Source organism: Eptatretus burgeri, chromosome 18, assembly GCF_056783735.1.
Source record: "Eptatretus burgeri isolate ZD-2024b chromosome 18, Ebu_testis_v1, whole genome shotgun sequence".
NCBI lineage: Eukaryota > Metazoa > Chordata > Myxini > Myxiniformes > Myxinidae > Eptatretus > Eptatretus burgeri.
Window position 1 is genome coordinate 31,726,894 of NC_140978.1, and position 23,940 is coordinate 31,750,833.

General features: G+C 41.9%; 1 protein-coding gene across 3 annotated transcripts in view; it reads right to left on the bottom strand.

The window, feature by feature from the left end:
- The window catches only part of LOC147008825 (uncharacterized), a 43,853-nt gene extending 23,762 nt beyond the window's left edge, over positions 1–20,091 (bottom strand). The window contains exons 1-3 of one of the 3 annotated variants that reach the window (XM_085864225.1): positions 19,721–20,006; positions 11,006–11,105; positions 420–473 (exon numbers count right to left, since the gene is read on the bottom strand). In XM_085864225.1, coding sequence (XP_085720351.1) covers positions 420–430 — 11 coding nt within the window. In that variant the 5' untranslated portion in view covers positions 431–473; positions 11,006–11,105; positions 19,721–20,006. Of the gene's footprint in view, positions 1–419; positions 474–11,005; positions 11,106–16,199; positions 19,625–19,720 lie in introns of those variants that run through there. The other 2 variants (XM_085864226.1, XM_085864224.1) reach the window with 2 other exon arrangements.
- Positions 20,092–23,940: the final 3,849 nt, after the last annotated feature.

A 23,940-nucleotide genomic window follows, 5' to 3' on the forward strand; every position in this document is an offset into this window, starting at 1 on the left:
TGTAATTTTTGGTGCTTCACCTGTGGCCCATTAAAATTGAAACAGGGGTGTAAAAAAATAGGGGGAGAGGGGGTGGGTGAGGGGGGGGCTACAGTACCTCCATGCTAAATTTGAAGATGATTGACTCAAATGAAAGAATGGTGTGCCATTGTAATTGTTGGAACTAAATAAAGAAAGAGCGGAAACAGTGTGTGTCCCTTCCCTGAAGGATGAGACACATACTCATCGTAACAGTGTAATATATATTTGCTCGAGCCAACAAATGTTGGGCTCAATCAAGTATTAAATGCACACAGAAAAATAAATAAATAAATAAATGAGAAAGCAGATGGAGATGTCAGACAGGTATTTTCAGAATGAGCACAAATCACCATGCGATACCACCAATCATCATCGGGATATTAAAGGGACATACTCACTCTCCGTACATTGGAGCAGATATAGGATCAAAGACCAGGAACCAAAATGATCAACTGTGGACACAACACAAGTTTATCAATAATTTTAAGAACCGAAAGAGTAAGTAGTCCAAGGAAATAATTTCATTTGGATTACCACATCCATTTCCACACACAACAGAGTTTACAACATTGCCACAAAGAACATGCTAGCTGGAGTTTACGAAACAACAGTTCAAGATAAAGTGGAATGAAGGATGCTGCAATCGCTTTGTGGGAATTCAAGAGGGCCTTGTCTCTTTGGTCCTTCAGATTATTCTGCAACTTTTCAACTGAATAACAAGAAAGAGCAAGCAGAGATTGCACACCCTCGTCAGGACCTGGTTTGTGTGGTAAATAAATGGAAGGATTTACTAAATGAAAGGCCATCAATTGCAAATTAAAGGTGAAAATGGGTAGAGAGAGTTATAAAGGGGGTCAGTAGATGATAAATGTTGCTTCTGGGATGCCTATTCAAATGAATGGGACAAATGAATGGGGACCACCTACTCTTACATCATTTCCAGTTAATCTCTGACTCACAAGGCTGCTTGGGCTGCCCAGGGAATTTCCAAAGGAAACCACACCCACCAGTCTTTCTATATAAAGGCTTTAAACCCACACTGAATTTAAACATATATTTATATTTACTGAGAATGGACTGCTGTGCTGAGTTTGAGTGGGATGACTTTGGAGTTCTACGACTTGTATGGAACTAAACCTTCAAGTTGATGAACTGTATTCAAACCTCTTATCTATTGAGGTAAGATTTTCTTTTAATATTTACAGATTAATTTATACATATAATACTCTTACATTAAATTAATACATTGTTATTTTCTCTCACAGGAAATTGTATCTGAGATGAAAAATGAAAATACTGTTTTTTCCACAACTTAGGGTGAAATTGTCGGTTTGGTTGAAGACCTTGTCAGCGACCAAGACCCACAGAACGAGCTCTACCTTGATGACCCAACCAAAGAGTTATACCTTGGAGACCCACAAAATCCTGAAAGAGTTTCACATCGATGGTACTCATTGCGAGTTATTAAGACAATACCCACTGAACAAGAAATATCTTGATGAGCCAGAATATAAGTTTTACCTCGGAGACTCACAAATCTTTTAAAAATCAGTAAATGAGTTATCCTTGGTGGTTTTAAATATGAAACCTACCTTGGAGACCACAAATTTTGGAAACATCAGTAAATGAGTTCTGCCTTGATGGCTCAAATAACTACCTTGAAGACTCAGGAAAAGGGTTCTGCCAAGATGGTTCTAAATATGAAACCTACCTTGGAGACTCAAATTTTGAAGAAGAAAAAAATAAAAAAAATAAAAATAAAAAAAATCAGTAAATGAGGTATCCTTGGTGGTTTTAAATGTGAAAACTACCTAGGAGTTCTAAATATGAAACCTACCTTGGAGACTCAAATTTTGAAAAAAAAAAAAAAAAAAAATCAGGAAATGAGTTATCCCTTGGAGACTTTGTAAGTTGGTTATATTTTGGAGACTTGAAATGTGGGTTCTGGCTTGATAACTCACAATGTGATACATATCTTGGAGACTCAACAGGAATGTGGTTATACCTTGGAGACTTACTTGGAAAGTTGGGTTTAATTTGGAGACTTGAAATGTGGTTTCTACCAAAAAAGACTCTTGGGGATCTAAACCTATCGATGTGGTTCTTTGTTGTAGGGTGCTTGATGAGAGCAATATCAAGAAAGTTCTGGGAAGAAAGTGCTGGAAAGTTCTTACTCCCCCTTTCTACTTCATCAAACCTGAAAGCCATAAAAGACAGAATTGGAAGAGGAGAAAAAAAAAAACATAAAAAAAATATATGTTGTTCTCCTTTCAGCTGCGCCCGTTAGGGGTCGCCACAGCGGATCATCCATTATGATCCGCATACTGATTTGGCACAGGTTTAACACTGGATGCCCTTCCTGACGCAACCCTGGTCGCCTCTTATGACACAGGGATAAGGATTGGATTTCGCCATGATTCCGACCTGCCCTACACCCTCTCATAGGGTGCAGAGCACCCGTCCTCAAGCGATCCTCCAACCCAAGCCTCCGAGTAGCCGGATTACAAGCACACGCCACTACGCCCGATATAAGAAATATATATTGTTGAAATATGTATTTAAAAAAAATATATTATGTTGGGTTAGGGTTGGGATTTTGAATGTGAGGGTTGGGGTGGGTTAGGGTTGGGTTTGGGTTACGGTTGGGTTAGGGTGGGATTTTGAATGTGAGGGTTAGAGTTGGGTTAGGGTTTTAGGTTTATGTAAGGGTTAAGGTTGATTATGCTCCATGTTATAACACACACACACACACACACACACACACACACACACACACACACACACACACACACACACACACACACACACACACACACACACACACACACACACACACACACACACACACACACACACACACACACACACACACACACACACACACGTTAAGCCTTGACTATGTAGTTGAGGATTCTGTGTTTGGGGTTCACAGATCTAAGAACGTCCCCCTCTATACACACACATATTATACATAGTATTGTTTATTTTTTTTATTTATTTAATACCTCAGCAGATACCCCTGACTATACTCCACAGAGTTGTACAAGTAGAGGATTGTGAAAACCTATTGCTCCCATGAGTATGATCTGCTTAATTTTGTCTTTTGTAATTCCTGTGAATAAAAAGAATCTAAAATCTCTTCCCCCTCTAAATCACATAATTTGTAAGTCCAAGGAACTGTACCGATTACATCAACAATTTAAAAAAGTTAATTTGTCCATCGCTTAGTATAACCTTTTTCAAAATGAGATCTCCACCTGTATATTCTTACTATATCACCAACTTTGAACTTAGGCTTTATAACATTAATCTCTTTTTTATATTCTCATTTTGTAAATGTTTCTGATGGCTTAGTCTTCGTTGAGGTGTCGTCGTACTTATCTACAACTAGTAGTAATGCCCAGCGTTGCTCGGGCTAGCAATAAAGCCTGGCGTTGCCCGGGCTTTCTTGCAAATTTCCTGAATAGCTGTTAGCGGTTAGCGGTTAGGGTTAGGGTTAGGGTTAGCAGTTAGGGTTAGCATTAGGGTTAGGGTTAGCTACCCTAACAGCTTGGCGTAGCGGAGGTAAACAGCGCCCGGGGCAAAGTGGAAATTTGCGTCCCCCGTAGGCCTTAAACTTGAGTGGATTTGAATGGAAAATCCCATAAGGGATATCGCTTTATCGATTTTTTCGAATATCGGAAGTGTTATGGAAAAAACTTAAAGCCAATGACCTAAGTTGGACCAAAAGCTATAATCGTACCGAATTTGAATGGAATCAGTTGGCGTTTGTGAAAATGCATCAAAACGAATTTTGAGGAGCCTCTTAAGGAAGACAATAATATCATTAGTATATGTGCCAAATCTTGTTTCATTTCATGCAGTAACAAAAATCTGATGGTGGAACAAAGAAAGGGGCGTGCCGAAATATTAATATAGATATATATTGTGATAAATCACTTAATCTCACCAAGTCATTCGCATCAGTCAGGCTTGGATAATTTATTAATTTATAAGCATTTTTCATATTAATATTTTTTGCTATACTATATTTCTGTCATTCAGCCTGTGCCTTTGTGGAATAATTTGATAAATCAATATCCAGTTCTTGGGATACGCCAAAGATAGAACCATCTTTTCAAACATTAGTCATTTATATTAGATTAAAAATAATATAAAAAAATTATTTTTGTTCAGTTGAAATAACACATGGAGACATAATTGACAACAATACTTGGAATTTAATTCCTTGACTTGAAATATTTGATAAACACCATTCTGTAAGAATTTTATGACTTCAACAGGTAGTGGAAGACCATAACTATCAAAATAATATTTGACGATTAAAAATACAAACCCAATGAGAACCGTTTCCATTATTATCTTCAAAGTTCATAATAATATTCTTTGTATTTTTAGACAAATTTGTTGACTCATCTCTCACACATAGAACCACGCCTCATTATCAACATTATCAATTTCTTACAATATTTCACAAGTTCTAAATTTGATGCTGTATTCTTTCCAAATTCTTTTAACCACTCATCAATGCTCATTTATTGATGAAAAAGATATAATCCATTACCCCTTTTAGTTAATTTTACACCTGCTTGTGTAACAGTAAAGAAAAAATCTCCAACCAACAATCTCGCTTTATCAGGCAGACTTTCAAGTTTTTCAGCAAAATCTACAATGACACCACTTCCACCAATTTGTTTCTCCAACTCTTTGTTGTCTTTCCAACTCTTTTTGAGCCTGGAGTTGAGCCTTCCTATCGTTGGCAGTTTTCACCGCTGCTGAAATACCACCCGGCAATGCTCCAGCCGCACTTAAACCAGCAAATAATGGAATTAGAAATGGGAGAAATCCTTCACTCATTTCTCTTTTTGAATATTTCTTCAACATTGGTTTTGACATTTTAATTTTTAGTGAGCCAGTATCGTTCAAGATTTTCACCTGTTCTCTTGTGAGCAAAACATCAATTCTTACTGCTCCTTTTCTCTGAAATGTATGAACATTAATCATACAAGGCTTTTGATTTTGAATACAAGATGATAGTTTATGAAGATTGATTTGATTAACAAATACCTCAGTTGGCACTTTACTACTCATTTATTTATCAAAAAAATTATGTGAGACTAATCATAACTCCATTATCTGCATTAATCTGTAATTCTGTTTCTTCCAAAAGCAAACAATATGTATCAACTTCTTCACTCTCTCCTCTTTCAATGTATAGGGAAGTATCCACTCTATTTGACTTTATGGTTTCCTTTTGAGCACTCAGGTCAATCGCAGAGATTGTATACACGCTTTTAAATGTTGTCATATCCAAAATGGGTTCTTTATTTACCTTGCTTTCACACACCTTTTGGAAAGACTTGTATGCTTCAGCATAATCATTTTTTCCCAATTAATTTCCAATCTATCTCGTGGATAAAATGTTCCATCTTGAGAAACGCGAAGTTGTTTCACCTTGGCATTATCACTCAATGCATTATTCTTATCAGTGGCAGTATCACCATCTCGTTTTTTTTTAATGAGCCACAGGTATCGTGGCTTTACTTTCAGAACACCCAAATGCCACGTGTAAGTGGTTTGGTTCAGTTTAACGTGTTGAAATCTTCATTTAAGGTATGATACATTGAGTGGTTTCTTTATCTTCTATTCAGCATCTCTTCTGTTCTAAGATTATGAGTATATTCACTAATATACCAACTAATTTCATCAATAACAAATTTATTCTGAGCACCAAGAAGCATTAGCAATGCCAAAAAGCAATCTATTTTCATTATCATTCCTTTGTCGTTGAAATCTAATTTTAAGTCCACAAAGAACTTTATCATGATCACAAAACCCAAATATACCTTTAAGAGGAAATGCCACAGTAAAACTATTACCTGCTTTTGTATCATCAAAATACATTCATTTTATTTGACTATATCCAGGGTCTGTGTTTGTTCCTGTTGCTATATCAGGAATAAAACCTTCGACAGCTCCCTTTCCCATTCTATCACTAAAAGAATATAGTGTAAATTTCATCATTTCAGATGTTGCAGAGACATAATCAATCGCTTCACCTTCTTGTGTTCCAATATACAAACGAACACTATCAAACATTTTCCAGAAGAAATCATTTACGAGTGCAGCGTTTGTGTTATTCGCAGCCTTAGTGAATGTAAATTTACACAAGAAACTTTTGGCGAGATTCAAATAAGTTTGTTGATTATTTATTTCAAAACTTTTTGTTCCATTTGTATTCCAGTCTGTTCCAGTTTTGGCACTTACCTTGAAGTAGTCTTCTTTTTCAGTCGAGTTTGAGATGACAATGGTATCATCCAAATCATAGATATTATCAATTGCTTCCATACTTGTATTTATTTCGGAAAAAAGATGTTAAAACTTTTGAAACCCTGACCCAAGTATTTGAATTACTTTTTGTCGTTCTTGGTGAGACAACTGAGTTTTGCCTTTCTTAATTTCTTTTATTGTTTGCAGTTCATGGGATTCCTTTTGGGCATCTTTTATACTCTTTATAGCACCCGCTACATTTCCCACAGCAGAAGCAATTGAACCAATTAGGTCTTAATGTTTAAGAATACTTGAACCTAGACCCATTAGAGTAACAATTATCCCATCTCCTTTTTTTCTAAATTGATGTACCACACCCCGTTGTCTCGAAGTTTTATAGTATCCTCTACCAATATAAATACCTTCACCCTTATAATATGGGGAAAGGAACATCCCATCCCCTGTAATTATTTTATATTCTCCCAACGCACGTTTCCTCACAATAACCATCGTATTTATTTATTGGAAAGCATCACGTAAGTGAATTCTGATGGATATAATCTCTCCATTAAAAGAAATCATGCGATTATCTTCGTCGGTTATCCTAAAATTTACCCTGTATCTGGTTTTTTCCAGACACGGGAAGATAAACCAGATTTTGTTTGAAAACCAAGAACCAAGTTCCAAGTTATTCTTTGTGAATATACTCGATGGAAATGAATGTTTCAAGAAAATTAAGTTATTCCCTAAAGTAGAACATTGGCAAATATTTGTTGGGTCACTCTTTGAGTATAATGAAAATATGAAAGGACTGTGATTATGTTAGGGGGAAGAAGTGCTTTAATCAGTTAGTCTCAATTTTTCATTTGCTCGTATGGGAGGGAAGGAAGTGAGTCTCCCATTTTGAGCTTTTGGGGCTTGGGTCAGATAGTTTTTCTCTTTTCCCCCATTCATTTGAAAGGGCGTCCCAGAAGCAACATTTATCATCTATTGGGGTCTGAAGGGTATGGAAAGGTGTGAAGGTCCAAAAGATCTGAAAAAGGTCTGGAGGGTCTAAAAGGGTAGAAAGGAGTCTAAAAAGGTACGTTCCATAAATCCATCGTTAATGGACGTAATTAAGAGATGTAGTCACATTTCAAATAGTACGTAGTGAATAGATGCACGCATGTACAACTATAACCATGTACCATTATCATTGTTATTATCATTATAACTTTCAATATTGTCATTATTAAAATCAGTCTGGGCTATTATCATTATAATTACCACAAGCTGAAGTGCCCATCTATGACAGGCACTTACATACTGTTCTCAAAACAGCTCATATAAACATGTTCTGTGATAGTTGCATTATTTAATTAGTTTCTAATTAAATTATTTTGTATGCACATACATCTTTACAATTCAATTCAAGCTTCAGTTTCACTTCCACTTTTGGGCACGCATATGACTTCACCAGCACACACATCACCAGGGTGCGCCATTTTGGCGACATATGTACTTTCTCACATTCCCATTTACGCACATACATACGCCACAGCTGCATTACAGTAAGATTATGTACCATCACCATTGTTATCATCAAGATAACATCATTATATCATCATTATTATTAATATCATTATTACCATTATCATTATTGTCATTTTCACCATCATTATCATTATGCACCAATATTATTGACAATTATCATGACAACTATAATTATCATCATTATCATTTCGATAGTATTAGTACTACAGACATGTAAATAAATTGTGCCTTTGATAAAAGCATAAAATTTGACACACTCTTAGAATATACCTGAAGCAAGATTTTTTGATGAAAGTGCTGGGCTGATGTTATGGCCAGAACTACAACATCCATGTCAACTGTGCGTATTGATAGTTTGTTGTGCCCTTGCCGCATAGCATCTTCTAGGTGGAGTAGGATGCACGTGTCGACCTCTTCATGGGTGCATGGAGCCAGAAACAAGACAGCTTGATGCTTTGTGCAAAGCACATCAGTATGGTATGTGGTGATGACCTGTTTGTTGGAGTTGATGCCTGCTGCGTTCATTGCCAGGAAGGAAAACAACTGTCTTCTTGTTATCGATGGAGAGAAACGTCTGCCAGTTTCCAGGAATTGCACTCGATGGATTGACACATCTCTTAATATGAGTGTCAGCCTTCAAGCTTTCAGGCATGTTCACATACTATATGATGTCTAATCTGGTTACATGCTGAAGCTGCGATGTGATGTATGGCACGAAAACATCAGTGGCATAATCCTGGAACGTCTTTGTAGTCCCAGGTCACAGCATGTTGATGATGGCAGTGTCATCAAGGATGGTGACCTGAACTGCGGGACTGGAGACAGTCTCTTTGGCAAGAGTATGGTCTTGCAAGCAGTGCAACAAATCTGACTTTGTCCCGGTTCTCAGGACACCCATCTGTGACACTGCTGGTGGACAGGCCTGATTTTCATGCTGGAAGAATTCGTCCAGATCACCATTGCGTATCTGGGAGGCAATGTCCAGTCTAGAGAAGAGTGAGCAGTTATTCTACAGGGATGACAGCTGGAGCTGTTTGCTTGACTTCTCTCTGACTGGAGGCCGGCTGAAGAGATGGAGGTTTTCCACTTGATAGGATCTGCAATGGGAATTGTTTGGCTGACAAGTCTCTCTTTTACATGTCTTATACAAGTTGAGTCCAAGTTTCTCAATCTGGCGCACCGTGTCTGCCACAGCTGTATCTGTATTGTTCCTACTGTCCAGTACAAGATGATCACTGCTGTTCTCACTGAATGGGATTCCCATCTCTTCTGTGGCTCCACTCAGTGATTTCACATCTCATGCAAGTGCCATCTGTGCATGCTTCTTTTGTTCATGATGACGCCGATCTGTGTCCTGCCTCTTCTCGGTTGAACCCTCGAATTCTCCAATCAAACGAGCCATCTTGGGACCAGATACCATCCAGCGATGCAGAGCTGCCGGGTTCTCTATGAGGCCAACAGCCCCACCATCACCTTTCCACACAATATCATGCATAATTATCATGTCTTTGGTGGCCATTTTGGAAAATGTCTGCCATTCCTGTCACGGGACAAATCTTTGATGGCCTTATATCCAAAAATCTTCCCAAGTGCATGCTCCAACTGTGTGCTAAATTTCGGGTTTCTATCAAAGGCACAATTCAACCAAATAGTTCACATAACTGCTATACTATATGTAACTAACCGACATACAAGCAACCACACAAACAGACCCAAATTCAATTACCCTCCACTCTGACATGGATGATTAACTTTTTCTTTGCATTTTTTTTTTATGTTTTACAAGTCCTGTCTGATACACCCGATATAATGGAATACACCAATCTGTCATTGCCGTGATTTCAACTGCACCTCATTTTCCCATGTGGTTGGACTTCATCCGAAACGGGGGATTTCGTCTCGATTTTCGTGTCCATGCACGCATGCGTCCGTAAGCATATCTCTGAGAAGTATGCACCGATTATATTCGTACTTGACAAAAAGACAACACATGATGGTATACATATGCATGTCATTTTTTTTTTTTCGACTTCAGATCCAAGATGGCCAACTGGCGGTAATTTTAGTTATTTAAAAAAAACCTGATGTTAAACACGTCCTCAACCATTTCTTGGACATGCATTTACAGATGTTCAAACTTGGCAAACAAATAATGAACTAGAACGGACACTCATAGAGCGCATACCTTCGCCACCACTACTTTTTTGTTCTTGGTATGAGTGTGGGGAACTGGTTTCATATGAATGGTCTTATGACACAAACCACATATCTATAATGTCATGACCCCCCCCCGACTTTCGGGGGCTACGGACAAAACAAAAATCACGTCGTTTTGGCGAGTCTTCACTCGCAAGCTCGGTGAATACGTTTCAACAAGAGAAGGTAATCTCGTTTGATGCTGGTTTCATGCAAATCGAATAAGAATTGACTGAGTTGTGCCGAAAACTGCATATTTTTCAAGGGCGTGACCTCCCCCCCCCCCGACATTTTACCCCAACCGGTGACATGTGTTATGACGTCATTGTGTCACAAGATAGGGCATTAAATTCTGAACATTTTGGTGCTGGGTTCATGTAAAGCGGACAAGAATTGACCGCGTTATGACAAAAACCGCATATTTTTCAAGGTCGTGACCCCCCTGACCTTTGACCCCTAACCGGTAACAAGAGTATGGGCGTCATTGTGTCATATTGCATATCACAAGATGAGGCGTTGAATTCTGAACATTTTGGCGTTAGTTGCATGCAAACTGAATAAAAATTGACTGTTATCGTAAAAAGACGATTTTGACCTTTTCGTGACCTTGACCTTGACCTTTGACCCGAACGATCCCAAAATCTAATCGAATGCTTCCTGGCTAATAACCAATCATCCCACCAAATTTCATGCAATTCGGTTTAATACTTTTTGAGTTATACGAATCACAAGATTACAAATAAGTAAATAAATAAATAAATAAATAAATACACGCCGACCAAAACATAACCTTTCACAGAATGCGAAGGTAATGATGGCTTGCGTATGCATGGCATTTTTATTCGAGATCAGATTCAAGATGGCCGACTGGTGGCCATTTTCTTACAATTCAATGTGTCACCAACCATTTCTCAGATATGCATGGTCAGATTTTGTTCAAACTTGGCTCAAGCACAGTACATGATGGCACACACGTGCACCTCACTTTATTTTGTGATCTGATCAAAGATGGCCGACTGGTAGATTCGCAGATCCGGATCCAGATTTTCACCAAAAATCAAGCGTTGCTGTCCTTGGCTGGTCACCTATACACACACACACACACACACACACACACACACACACACACACACACACACACACACACACACACACACACACACACACACACACACACACACACACACACACACACACACACACACAAAAAGAAAATCAGAACGACTGCTTGAAAACTGTGGCCAAAAATCGTGTGACAAACAGACAAGACCAACATACTTGGTGAAATTTTTTTTCACCAAGTAACAATCATCTCACTACTCTGTGCATGTGTGATCCGAACGAATGCAGAGCAAAAGAGTTAAACTAGAGGTTTGTTTTCCGATTCTTGCTCAAAATATGACATTAAATTGAAATCAAGTTGTTCCTCGATCATAAACTGACGTTTGTAGATGAAGACAGACAGTGAACCAGTTGATTAACCCCGCTTCTCACCTCACCTGTGTGGTGTAACAACTGGGCTGGCAGGATGGCCTTGAGGTACACACCCTCACCGCTCAGCTGTTTCGCCTGGGTTTGAATCCCGACCCAGCTACAAACCGTTATCCCGTTGTTTCACAGACAGGGAGATTCATCGATTTGTGTGCCGTCCCTCGGATGGATATTAAACTGGTGACCCGTCCACCAACTAAATATCCCATGGTGTCCTTCGTGAAGAGTAGGTGAGCTATCGCCGGCACCCTGAACAAATTACACATTTCTGTCCGAAATATTTAGTTGAGCATCATTACAACACAAACATTGATGAATCTCCCTGTCTGCAAAACACTAGGATGACAGTTTATAGCTGGGTCAGGATTCAAAGCCAGGCTAGACAGCTTAGAGGAGAGTTTGCACACTTCTGGACTATCGCGCCAAACCAAAGTGTGGTATAAACCGTGCAGATGAGGTTATAGTATACATTGTATGGGAAGAGTGTGGGGAACGGAGCAAACATGTCTTTACCACATTCGTAACCAATAAACATTTTGTTTGGCTGGTAGTAATATTCCATGTACTTCAATAACACGATTAATGAAATCCAACTTAAAACTTTCATCTCTTTATAATCCATTCCTATACAACAGCACCTCAACAATGGCATTAAATTAAACTCCCATTCCATAAAACCAGGAGTCAACCGACCTGAACATATCTACTTTCACTAACAGCAAAATAGACTCGAGTGAATTTCAGTGGAGGCAGCTGTGTCTTGGCCTGTTCTCCGATTGGATGAGTGAACGACGAGACAATTGCTTCTTTGTTTGTTGTGGTACTTATTTCCCATTTACTTCCTGTAACTAAAGATCCACTTCCATTTACCAATGCCATCTAATCTATATTCATGGATTTTGCCAGGGTGTCGGCACACAATGTGGGATTGTCTCATATTATTCCCACAGTTAAAAGTAATAATAATATGTGGAGGGTGGGGTGGGTTGGAATTACAATCAGTCTGTCTGTCATGCTATCTCTCCTCAATGGTAAGGTAGAAATCCACCAAACTTGGTAGTTGTGATCATCACATGGCAAGAAGGTACGAGAGCAGTATCATTTTTGGTCAAACACAAGAAAATACAATTACGGGCACATTTTTGAATGAAACTTTATCGAAGGAATCAACATTGGCGGACAAATGCAATGTGGAGCAATATTTTTTGATTTGACCCCAAGATCATGCCCCAGTGGGTGGGGCTTTGAGGTCACAGCCCACAGGCCAAAACAAAATATTCTTTCTTTGACTAAAATTTTGATATTGGGTCTTGGGGGAACTTTTTGCCATCCTTCAACTTTGCGTTAGGTTGGAAGTGTCGGGATTTGCGATGGCGCGCCATCGAATTCGCTCCAGTTAATAAATCATTGAATTTGCTGTACATTAAATAATCCATTTCTCACTCCGTGTTGCTTCTCCACCTCCAAAACTCCAGGAGTACCTCTGGCTGTGACTTACCCTCCACTCCAACCTCATGTTTGTCTGTGTGTTGTACCGTCCTCCCAATAGTGACGGCTCCGTCTACATCTCTCTCAGGCATGGACCAACTTTTAATCACTCATCTCAACTTTATCTTCCTCATATGTGGTGACTTCAATTGTCACCATGCAAATTGGATGGGTGTTGGTTCCTCTCTTGCCAGTTGTGGCACTTCTGCCACTTTGTGGGACTGACTCAATGTGTAAACTTTCTGAACTGGATTTAGTCCAATGGCAAATCCTCTCTTCTGGATTTGGTGATCAGCAAATTCTCTACCAATGTCTTGCTCGTCCTCTGCCCCAAATGGCTCATTTGATCATCTTGCTTGTGAAGGTCAACATCTCTCTGGCCAATCTCAGAAAACAGCCTCTGTGCTGGTGAGTCTGACGGCTCACTCAGGCAAACTGCTTTTCCTCTGGAAGAAGTCCTTTCATCAAACTTCGGGGTCTCACAATCTGCCATGATCTTTCCTGGGAAAGCCACATTTACAACCTGGCCTCTAAAGCCAGTCGCAGACTGGGCATCCTCCGTCGTGCAAAGTCCTTCCTTGGTCCATCTGAGCTCCTAACCACATACAAAGCTTTTGTCCACAGCCTGATGGAGTACTGCTCTCCCCTCTGGGTTGGTGCTCCTGCCTCTCACCTTTCTCGGCTTCACGCTGTGGAAACCAAGGCATTCAGGATCATTGGTATATCCCACGGTGAGGCTGAGTCTTTGGGCCTCTCACTCTCTCACCACTGGCAGGTCGTTGGTCTCTCTGTCTTCTACAGTCTCCTCTCACGTCTCACCCCCCTGTTCTGTCTGTGATATGTCCTCACCCATATTTCCACAGGACACTCAAGGTCTGCCAGCAACCCCCTTCTGGTAAAACTACCAAAAACACAAATCACTGCTCACCTCCACTCTTTTATTCCTCTTCCCCCCCCCCACCTTTGGAATAAACTCCCACACTCTCTTTAATCCCATTTCTTCCCTCCAGGTCTTCAAAACAGCTGTTCACCACCACCTCTTATCTTCCCCCATCCAAAACCATGATATTTTCTACCCCTGTTAATCCACCCCAAACCCACCTCCTTCAAATTCCCTGCCTTCCTTCCCGAAAGTTCCCTGTCGTGTTAAGTCCTGAAAGTCCCTGTGGTGTCCATCTAGGATACCCCGTGTTTCCCGCCCCATCCTTCTCCCTTCCACAGATCTCCTAATGTCTATGTTCCCCACTGTTTTGTCCTTCCCTCTCCCGTCCCTCTTGTCTCCTGCCCACCCCCACTGTGCATTGTGAGTTCGCTCTCATACGAGCCTCGACATGTATACAACAACAAAAAAAAAGTTGGCAGGGATTACAAGCAGCAATCACACTTCAGGATTGGTCTCCTATATCTACCACCCCTGATAATAATTCAGCCTGGCAATCCTTCAACAGAAAACTGCTCTCTTATGCACACATTGATCCAATCTCGACTTCTATTATCTCACCCATCCTTCTCTGAATCCTGTGGTGAGGCTGGTGTAATTCTCCTCCTTGAAGGCTAACCCAACCAAAGGCAACCGAAGATCATTCTACAAAACCCACAACTATTGTGTCTACCCTCAGGAAAGCCAAAAAAACATCTGTCCAATCTCAAGAATGAGCTTTCAACTTGACATCCTCCTCTAAAACCTGGTGGTACCTTGTCAAGTCGGTCTCTGGTGTGCTCCTCCTTCCATACCTTTCCTTACTTCAAATGGGACCACAACCGACTCTGCTTGTGAGCAGGCCAAATGACTCAATTCTGTGTTCGCTTCAAAATCTTGTGGCTGTAACCCCTCCCTCTCTGTTCCCATCATTCCCAGTCATACCCAACTGCTCCTGAATTCTGTCTTTTGCACCTGAAAAGAGGGAAAAGGTTCTGGCATCCCTCAACTTATTCTGCAACTGGACCTGAGGGCATCAGCTCACCTGTCCTAAAAATCTGCTCTGCTGCTCTTGCAGAGAAAAATCTGCTCTTCCTCTCTCTCTGGCATTTATCATATGTCATCTTCCATATCCTTGGAAATCCGCTAACATCACAGCATTACATTAAAAAGGTGCAAAAATGGATCCCCTTAATGACAGACCAATCAGCCAGCTTATTTCCAATCATCAGCAAGGTCAAGGAATCCATCATCGCAGGTGACATAAAATCATTCCTTTTCTTCAACTGCCTCATCTCAGATCAACAACTCAGATTCAGACCTGGTCACCCCACATGACACATGCTGCTTATACAGTGTGCCCAGTGGCTGCCAAAAAAAATGTGGGATTTTTTGTGGGAAAATGTGGGATTTCAAAATTTGAATGAGGTTAAAGCTATCAAACTAATAAGGGTGCTCAGATTGTATGGTATCAATATTATAAGCAATAAACATCCTATATCCACCTATTTCAATTAAAAAATATACATAATAACTACTACATGAAGCAATATAGTGTCTGTATGGTTACATCATCTTACTTAGTACATGTATAGCCTCTGGTTGCATAAATATCATGTATACCTCATGATTAGGTTAGCATTGATGAAAGCCTTTATACTATTGTACGTTTCAGTGTATAACAGTATATGTAATCTTAATTAAAATGCACAAATTCAGGAGTGTACACTATGCAAATATAACACATTAATATTGGACTTTCAAAACACTTTAGTTTTTTATTTAAGATGTTATAACTCAAACTGGTTACATTCTGGAGTACAACTATCAGTGCCAAGTGGGCTTTAGAACATAAAATATAAACAGTATTACTATTATGGAGAAAAAAAAATCATAAAATCATTTCCCGAGCATTGAATTATAAATAACATGTGAAAATAAATCTGTCTTACTTCGGTGAGGGCTTTAATGCTACAAAGTGAAAATAGCCCTATTCATATGCAAAAGAACATAATATATAAATGTGATACCATACATGATGCCAGGTTCAATGGCTGAACAAAGCAAAGTCATCATAGCACCCATGAACAAACTTTATTACAATGAAACTTATTTACATGGTTTATGATTTAACAGATTAACTCCTTCAAACATATAATACATTAGGACTGTTTCCATTTATTTCCCATCACCACAAACACCATCACCCTGACCTGAGAGGCAGATCACACTGATCACCCACATTACAATTTTCTTTTTCTGCACTGAGTTTTTTTTCCAATTTTTCCAAGCTGGAATTGGTTTGTGACAGCTTATTATGTCCTGATTCAAGGAGGGCCTGAGCTGCACAAATTTCTACCATTCTTTGAGATTTTGATGCCAGAGCTTTCTTCAGACGTTCATTCGCTTCAGCCACAAGTTTATCAGCTGTTTTCAGGTCCAGTTGAAGTCTGTTCTTCTGTTCCCTGAGTTTTTTTATCCTCTTTTTTTTCCTCAGCTTCTTTTTTTAGCTTCTGTTTCTCCATCTCCTGTTTTGCATCTCTATCTGCTTTGTATTTCCTATGTGCTTGGCGCACACTCTCCAGCATCGATTTGGTAACTGGAACTTGGCATGATTCACCCTTTCCGTTATGGGTCACCGCATCTTTTATGGTTCTCAAACCATTCACAGCATTTTCACTCAGATGGGTTCTCTGTGAAGTGACTGTATATTTGTTCAGTGAAAAACCCCTTTCAACATCAGCCTGTCCATGTGATATGGCCAAAACAACTTTCACAAACTGTCCAAGAATGGGGTACTTCTCTTTGCCAGTCGAGGTCTTCACATCCAGCACTCTGGCCCAATATCTATCAACTCTCTGATACGAGCCTCCTTCCTCCATGAACCAGGATTCATTGATTTCATTCTCAGCCTGGTAAAGCATCCATTCATCACCAATTTGATCTATGTCTTTATCAGAAAAGATATGAGGAAATTTCCGGGCAGCTGCTTTGATAGAATCCATTGCTTTCTCCTGCTGTCTCATCAGTGGATGTAAGAAACGTAATCGCCTCGGCAAAGAATTGTCCAGTGGAAGGCGATTAATCAAATGCTTTGCGACAGCAGCATATGCATCCTTGACATCTGAGAAGAAACCAACTTTATCCAATGGAGTGATGTTCTTCTTTGGCAGAATCTGTCTTGTTGATTCACCAATGGCAATGCGGTCATTCGATAACATCAGGTCCTTCTTCATAATGTCAGTAGCAAGCAAATCTTGGCCTTCTTTGTCTTTTATGACTTCACATTTCAGAAATTTCTTAAGTATGTTCTTCAAGAGATCTGGGAGCTCTGAATAAAGGACATGTATGAGTGGTCTTGAGACTGGAAAAGAGTGAGGAACCCATTAAATGCACTGGTAAGGTACTACAAGAAGTGCAATCTGAGCAGGGTCAGGTCAAACAGCTGTTTTCTCACGTCTTTGTATCTCTGACTAGAGATAAGCAGCTTCACATTTTCTTTTGGGAGGAAGACAGTGAAGTACTCAACCAAACTTTCCCATTGCTCTATCACTCTTTCCAATACAGGGCCAATGCTCAACCATCGATTGCTAACATAGCGTAGAAGAACATGGTTCTCCACCTCCATCAAAGCTTGAATTTGGGAGTAGTCCTCTTTACGTGATGCCGTTTGATGGAAGAACTTGAATAGCTGATCAAGAAAACTGTCTATGCCCCACGATTCTAGAACACCCATTGCTTTTCCAAAGCCATGTTTATATTATGCTACATACACGAGGTGTGTTCAAAAAGTATCCAACCTAAATTTTTCGTGCGTAAACAAATGAAGCTCGGGAGGCGTGGTTTGGTGTATGTATGTAGGCGATCCTAATCCATATAGTGAATATTTTCCTGCCTACAGAAGCTGTCAGTCGCCGACAAACCGCCGATGAGTGAGGAAGTGAAAGTGAGCGCCGTAGATTTTCGTTTTTGACAAAATGACGGAAAAACTTGAAAAACGCTACTGCATCAAATTTTGTGTAAAGCTTGGTGATTCCCAAGTGGAAACGATCCGCAAGATTCAACAGGTCTTCGGGAATGATGCAATGGGCACCACACAGATAAAAGAGTGGTACAACCGCTTCAAAGATGGTCGCACATCAGTGGAAAGTGAAGCACGTTCTGGTCGGCCCTCAGCATCCCAAAATGAGATCGTCATTGACCAAGTGAGGACCCTGCTGATGCAGGAACGTCGAATCACGATCAGAGAACTTGCAGACGAGGCGGGCGTCAGCATTGGATCCGTTCATTCCATTGTGACTGAGAATTTGGGCTTAAGGAGAATCTCAGCAAAGTTCGTGCCAAAGCTATTGCACACAATACTGGATGGGTCGCCACTCCGACGCAGGATACTCGAATGGCTCAATCATCCCAGCAAGCTGGAACTCATTTTGCTGACCTCAGAAGGACGACAGGCTGAGTCAACCCCACCTGGTGTTAATTCCAAAAATCCCAAAAGTTGGAGGACCCAAAAAGGTCCCAAGGACCCAAAAGTTCCCGACGACCCAAAAGTTCCCAAGGACACAGAAGACCCAAAAGTCCCAGAGGACCCAAAAGACACAAATACCCCGAAGAATCTGTAGATCCTGCAGACCCTTTAAGACAACAATACTACAAAAAAACTTATAATTCCCATGTTTTAAACGCACGCCATGTTATGGTATATTAAGCAGCTTTACAAATTTACATACTTTTCTGACAGTGGATGTGTATGGGTTTGGAGACTTCCCAGTCAAGAGTTCTCTTTGAACCGATTGCAGCCAACTGTCGAACAGTGTGGTTTTTCAGTGACGGTGTGGGGAGCAATCTGGAGCGCTGGTCGGTTGGAGCTTGTGGAGTGTGTTGGCAACATCAACTCTACGATATACATTTCTATCCTTGAGGATGGACGTCTCCCTGTCTTCTCCACTGGTCAGATGGTCAAAAACAACACTGTTCATGGAAGATGGAGCTACATGCCTCACTGCAAAAAAGACCAAAGAATGCCAGGACAGAAATGGGATCAAGCGACGTCCATGGCCAAGTCAGTCTCCTGACATGAATCCCATTGAACACCTCTGGGTCATGTTGGATCGAGCTGTGTGGAAAAACTCCAGGAAACCAACATCACGGGCAGAATTGCTAAACCGTTTGTGTGACGCCTGGGCAGAAATCCCACAAGAAAAAAATTTCAGAAGTCGTTAGTTCTACGTCTGAAAGAGTAAAATCATTGAAATCTGCAAATGGCAAATCTACAAAATACTAGTGTTTGTATTAAAATGAATCAAATGTTCTTGAAATGTTAAATAAATAAATTTAAAACCCAAGGTGTCTATTTACTTCTGTCATGTCCCTGTACGTACACATGGGGCATGGGATGTTGTGCTCAGAGATGCAGCACCCCCTGCTGACACCGAACTCAGACAGCGGGTCTTTCATCCAACCAAGTTCAGCGTCACACAGGATTAGGAACAACATTGTTGTCTTTTTTTATTTTATTCGGTGGTTCTCTTGTTCTGCATGTCAACTACACAACGGATGTCCACGAGGCCACCGATTCAGCCATCCTGCAGACCCGTCACACCCACCGGGCCTTTCATGAAGGTCTCGCATCAAACTACCCCCCGTGTTATCAGGACTCGAGTCCGCTTCGCTTCTGCAAGTCGTGAGAAACTTTTCCCGCGGAGCCTGCGGATAAAAACCCGACATTGGTGGGACAAGTTGACCACAAAGAAGAAATGAGTGCAGCGGGAATATTAACGTACAGCGAGCACATTCACGTACCTGAACTCGCACTCCGAATCAAACTCCAAAAATCATCGACGCGCGTTCGATGTCCCAAGTATGGACCCGGTTACCGGCGATAACACGCCGTGAGTTATTTCGAAGAAGCGGAACTAAAAACAAATTCACGGAACTTCGAGAATCCAGGATTCGACGTCGCTCTGACGTCACGGAGGGTGTCGCCGGTAGTATGACGTCGTCGCGCACGTCGCGAACACGCCGCATCATCACCACGAACGTGCCGCATCATCACCACGAACGCGCCGCATCATCACCACGAACGCGCCGCATCACCACCACGAACGCGCCGCATCATCACCACGAACGTGCCGCATCATCACCACGAACGTGCCGCATCATCACCACGAACGCGCCGCATCATCACCACGAACGCGCCGCATCATCACACGGAATTCCGTCATGACGTATTATGCGGCTCCAAGCTTGATCGATAAAATCCCCCCCTTTTTCTCATCATAAATTAATTTGTGAGCGTCGTGAACGGATAAAATAATACTTGAGAACGTTGGGAGTGATAAACAGGAAAAAATACATTCGATTAGCGGCGAATTCTGTGAGCAACATTTACACGTTGTGCTCCACGCACAGCCTGCTCTCCATGAGGCGGTTCTTTTCGCCATCTTGTTCTCAATTATTACTGCTTCGATTAGGTTACCATTCGAACCCTCATTTATAAAGAAAAAGTTAGCGACGCCCTGGGATCCTCACTGGACATGGAAGCGAAAATCCCATCATGAACAAATATGCAGAACTTACAGATCCTCAAGTGGTTCCAGAGATTTCACTTCATGGTGGACATCAGCTCATTTTTAAATGGCCTTAGCAGAAAGCTGCAAGGAAAGGGAAACGCAGCAAACTTGCTTTCAGAAGAGGTGCTCACATTTGGGTGAAAACTACCATTGTTTGTGAGAGACGTGGAGATGGGTTTGCGGCTCATTTCCCATCACTGAAACAACTCAAAGAAGGAGACAAACGATGAACTTGACACCGAGAACCTAAAAAAGGACAAATGTGTCCAAGAGCAGCGTCCTAAAGGTTTTGTCGGCTAAAAAAAAAAAAATTTAAATTAAAATAAAAAAACCCCGATATTTCACCACGTGCCTTGATTAAGCCAATAGCGAGACCTGTCATAGTGTATTTACGAAATATAGTGTATTTACGAAATAAATAATGTATTTACGAAATTACAATATGATAAATGGAATAATCTTTAAATAGTAACGTGAACTTTTCGAAACTCTAAAGCAAATGTCCGAATATATTTAAAAGTTCATGATAGACGCTCTCAAAAGGCACCCTCAATGTGAGGATGTGTACAGGTGTTTAGTATTTAAGGGGATCCAGATCCTGCATGTAAAAGAGCCGAGTCTCACCATGTTTGTGGAAGATATATGAATTTGGCATTCTGTCGATCTTCGGATTGACTTACATGTGCGAGTAAGTGCTTTCGACGATCAATTTCATAAAAAAAAGCACACTGAGAAGCTAATTGAACAAGGAGAGTTTTTTTATAGTCCTGCTTGAAAAGGAAAATGACAGTACACCGTCCAAACATCGAATAACTCTCCATAGAAACTCTTCAGGAGAAATCACACTAAACTGGGAGAGTTCTTGGTAGAGTACATACATCCGCCACGTAATGCCTGATCCAGTAGAACATAGCAGGCCCAATAAATTTTACAATTATCATGATATGTGTCGTTTTTGGCCACGTCTTTCGGTGAAGAATCACTTGATAAAAATTACAAAAATTCTGTTGACTGGATCTGGATTCAGGTCTTCAGCAAAATTCAATCAATTTGTCCTTGCCACACACCCAACACCTGTCCACCAAGTTTCGTCTGAATCCGTTCATAATTTTTAGATCCTCATGGAGGATCTGGGTCTAACTCACAATGTTGTTCTTCATCTTCTTCTTGTGAACTTTTTTGTTTCACAGCCTACAGTTTTCTACGAAACTTCCTGAAACTTGGCATATGTATGTAAAAATACCCTGCGCAGACAGTAACCATCTCCGATTTTGAAAATTCCTCCCAGAAAAAAAGTTATGTCAGGTCAGGTCAGGTATGGGAGCATGTGCCAGAACAGCACGTCGCTGCGTCCACTTTCCGCCGGTACTCCAGGGGCCTCCGTCTGGCCATCCCCCAGGCAGATGCCAGGCCCATCCCCATCTCCTTGAGATGATGGTCAACCTGCTGCAACCATGAGGCACGTGGTCGGCCCACTGGCCTCCTCCACTCATGAGACTCCCTCGCTGAGAGAATCTGGTGAGCAGGATCAGCGTCAGGAAACGAGCCACATGTCCATACAGCCGCAGCTGACGCTCACGGACTATGCAGGTAACAAATCTCATCCGAGTCTCTCTCAGCAACCGCTCGTTGGACACAAAATCCGACCAGCGATAGCCAAGGATTCTCCGAAGAGACCTGGTACCAAAGGAATTAAGTCTCCGTCTCAGATCCTTGGTCAAAGTCCAAGTCTCGCACCCATAGAGCAAGACTGGAAGTACCAAGGACCTGAAGACTCGGACTTTCGTCCTCCCGCACAGGTACCGGCAGCGCCACACCCCATGATCCAGTGAATCCATGACTCCCCAGGCCCGACCCAGACGTCTATTGACCTCCGGCTCACAACCTGCGGAGACATGAATATCACTGCCAAGGTAAGTGAATCTATCCACGACCTCAACATCCTCACCACAAGCAGACACAGACAGGACAGCAGCATCCAAGATGTCACCGAAAGCCTGGATCTTTGTTTTGACCCAAGAAATCCGTAATCCCAACGGCTCCGACTCCTCATTCAGCACCTCGAGGGCCCCCAAGAGGATGTCTAAAGTCTCCGCAAAGATGACTGCATCATCTGCAAAATCAAGGTCCGAGATCTTGACATTGCCAAACGATGCACCGCAACTTGATCTCTCCGACATCCTCCCAAAAATCCAGTCCATACAAGTGCTGAAAAGTGTAGGGGGCAAGTACACATCCCTGACGAACTCCAGTAACAACTGGAAATAAGTCAGAGGCGGTACCACCACACTTCACAGCACTCTCAGTACCAGAGTAGAGTTCAGACATCAGATCGATCAGTTTCGGTGGCACCCCACGAAGACCAAGAATCCTCCAGAGGACATCCCGATTCACTGAATCGAACGCTTTACAGAGATCAACATAGGCTGCAAGCAGCCCCTGCCGAAACTCTCGTCTGCGTTCAGTGAGGACACGAAGAGCAAGGATACGGTCAATCGTTGACCTCTTTGGTGTAAAGCCTGACTGCTCTGGACGCTGGTGCTCAAGCAGATGGTGGCGAACCCTATCAAGAATTATCCGAGCAAAGACCTTGCCCGGCACTGAGAGCAGCGTCACCCCTCGGTAGTTGTTGCAGTCTTGGCGATCACCCTTCCCTTTCCAGAGAGGGACAACAAGGCCCCTCTTCCAGTCAGTTGGGATGATGCCTGTGTTCCAGGCAGAGCACAAAACTGCATGCAACGACGCGAGTGCAGGATTTCCACCAGCCTTGAGAAGTTCAGCATGGATGCCACAGATCCCTGGAGCTTTGCCCCGTTTCAACTGGTTCACCGCAGCCCGTGTTTCCACAAGCGATGGTGGACCACAGTTGATTCGAGGGTCAGCAACAGGGATTGTAACACCCTTGACGTCCAACTCGACAGCTGGGGGATCAGCCTGGTACAACCGCTCAAAGTAACCGGCCCAGCGGGCTTCACTTCAGACTCCTCTGTCAAGAGCCTACCACTCTCTGCTCGAACTGCAGTGCTCCGAGGGATGGGCTTGGATGAACGAATGTCTGCGCGGTCCCTGTAAGCGGGACGAGAATCACCTGTCCACAGGTGATGCTCTACCCCCTCACAGATTCCTCGCACATAGGCCTCCCTGTCCACCCTCAGTGCACGTACAGTTTTACGCCTCAGCTCCCTGAACAGCTCAGCTCTGCCATTCAGCCTGGCCCTGCGACTCTGGTCAATGGTATCCAGTGTCCCTTGAGAGACAAAATTCTTCTTTGCCCTGCGGTGAACTCCAAGGCATCCACCGGCAACATCATGACGGTGGTCTTGAAGGTGCTCCACAACTCTTCAGGACCCCCAAAGCACCCAGACCCCCCAAGTGTCCACTCCAGCCTGTTCGCAAACTCCTCAGCTACTCTCTCATCCCTGAGCTTGGCAACATCCAGCCTAGGCTGGG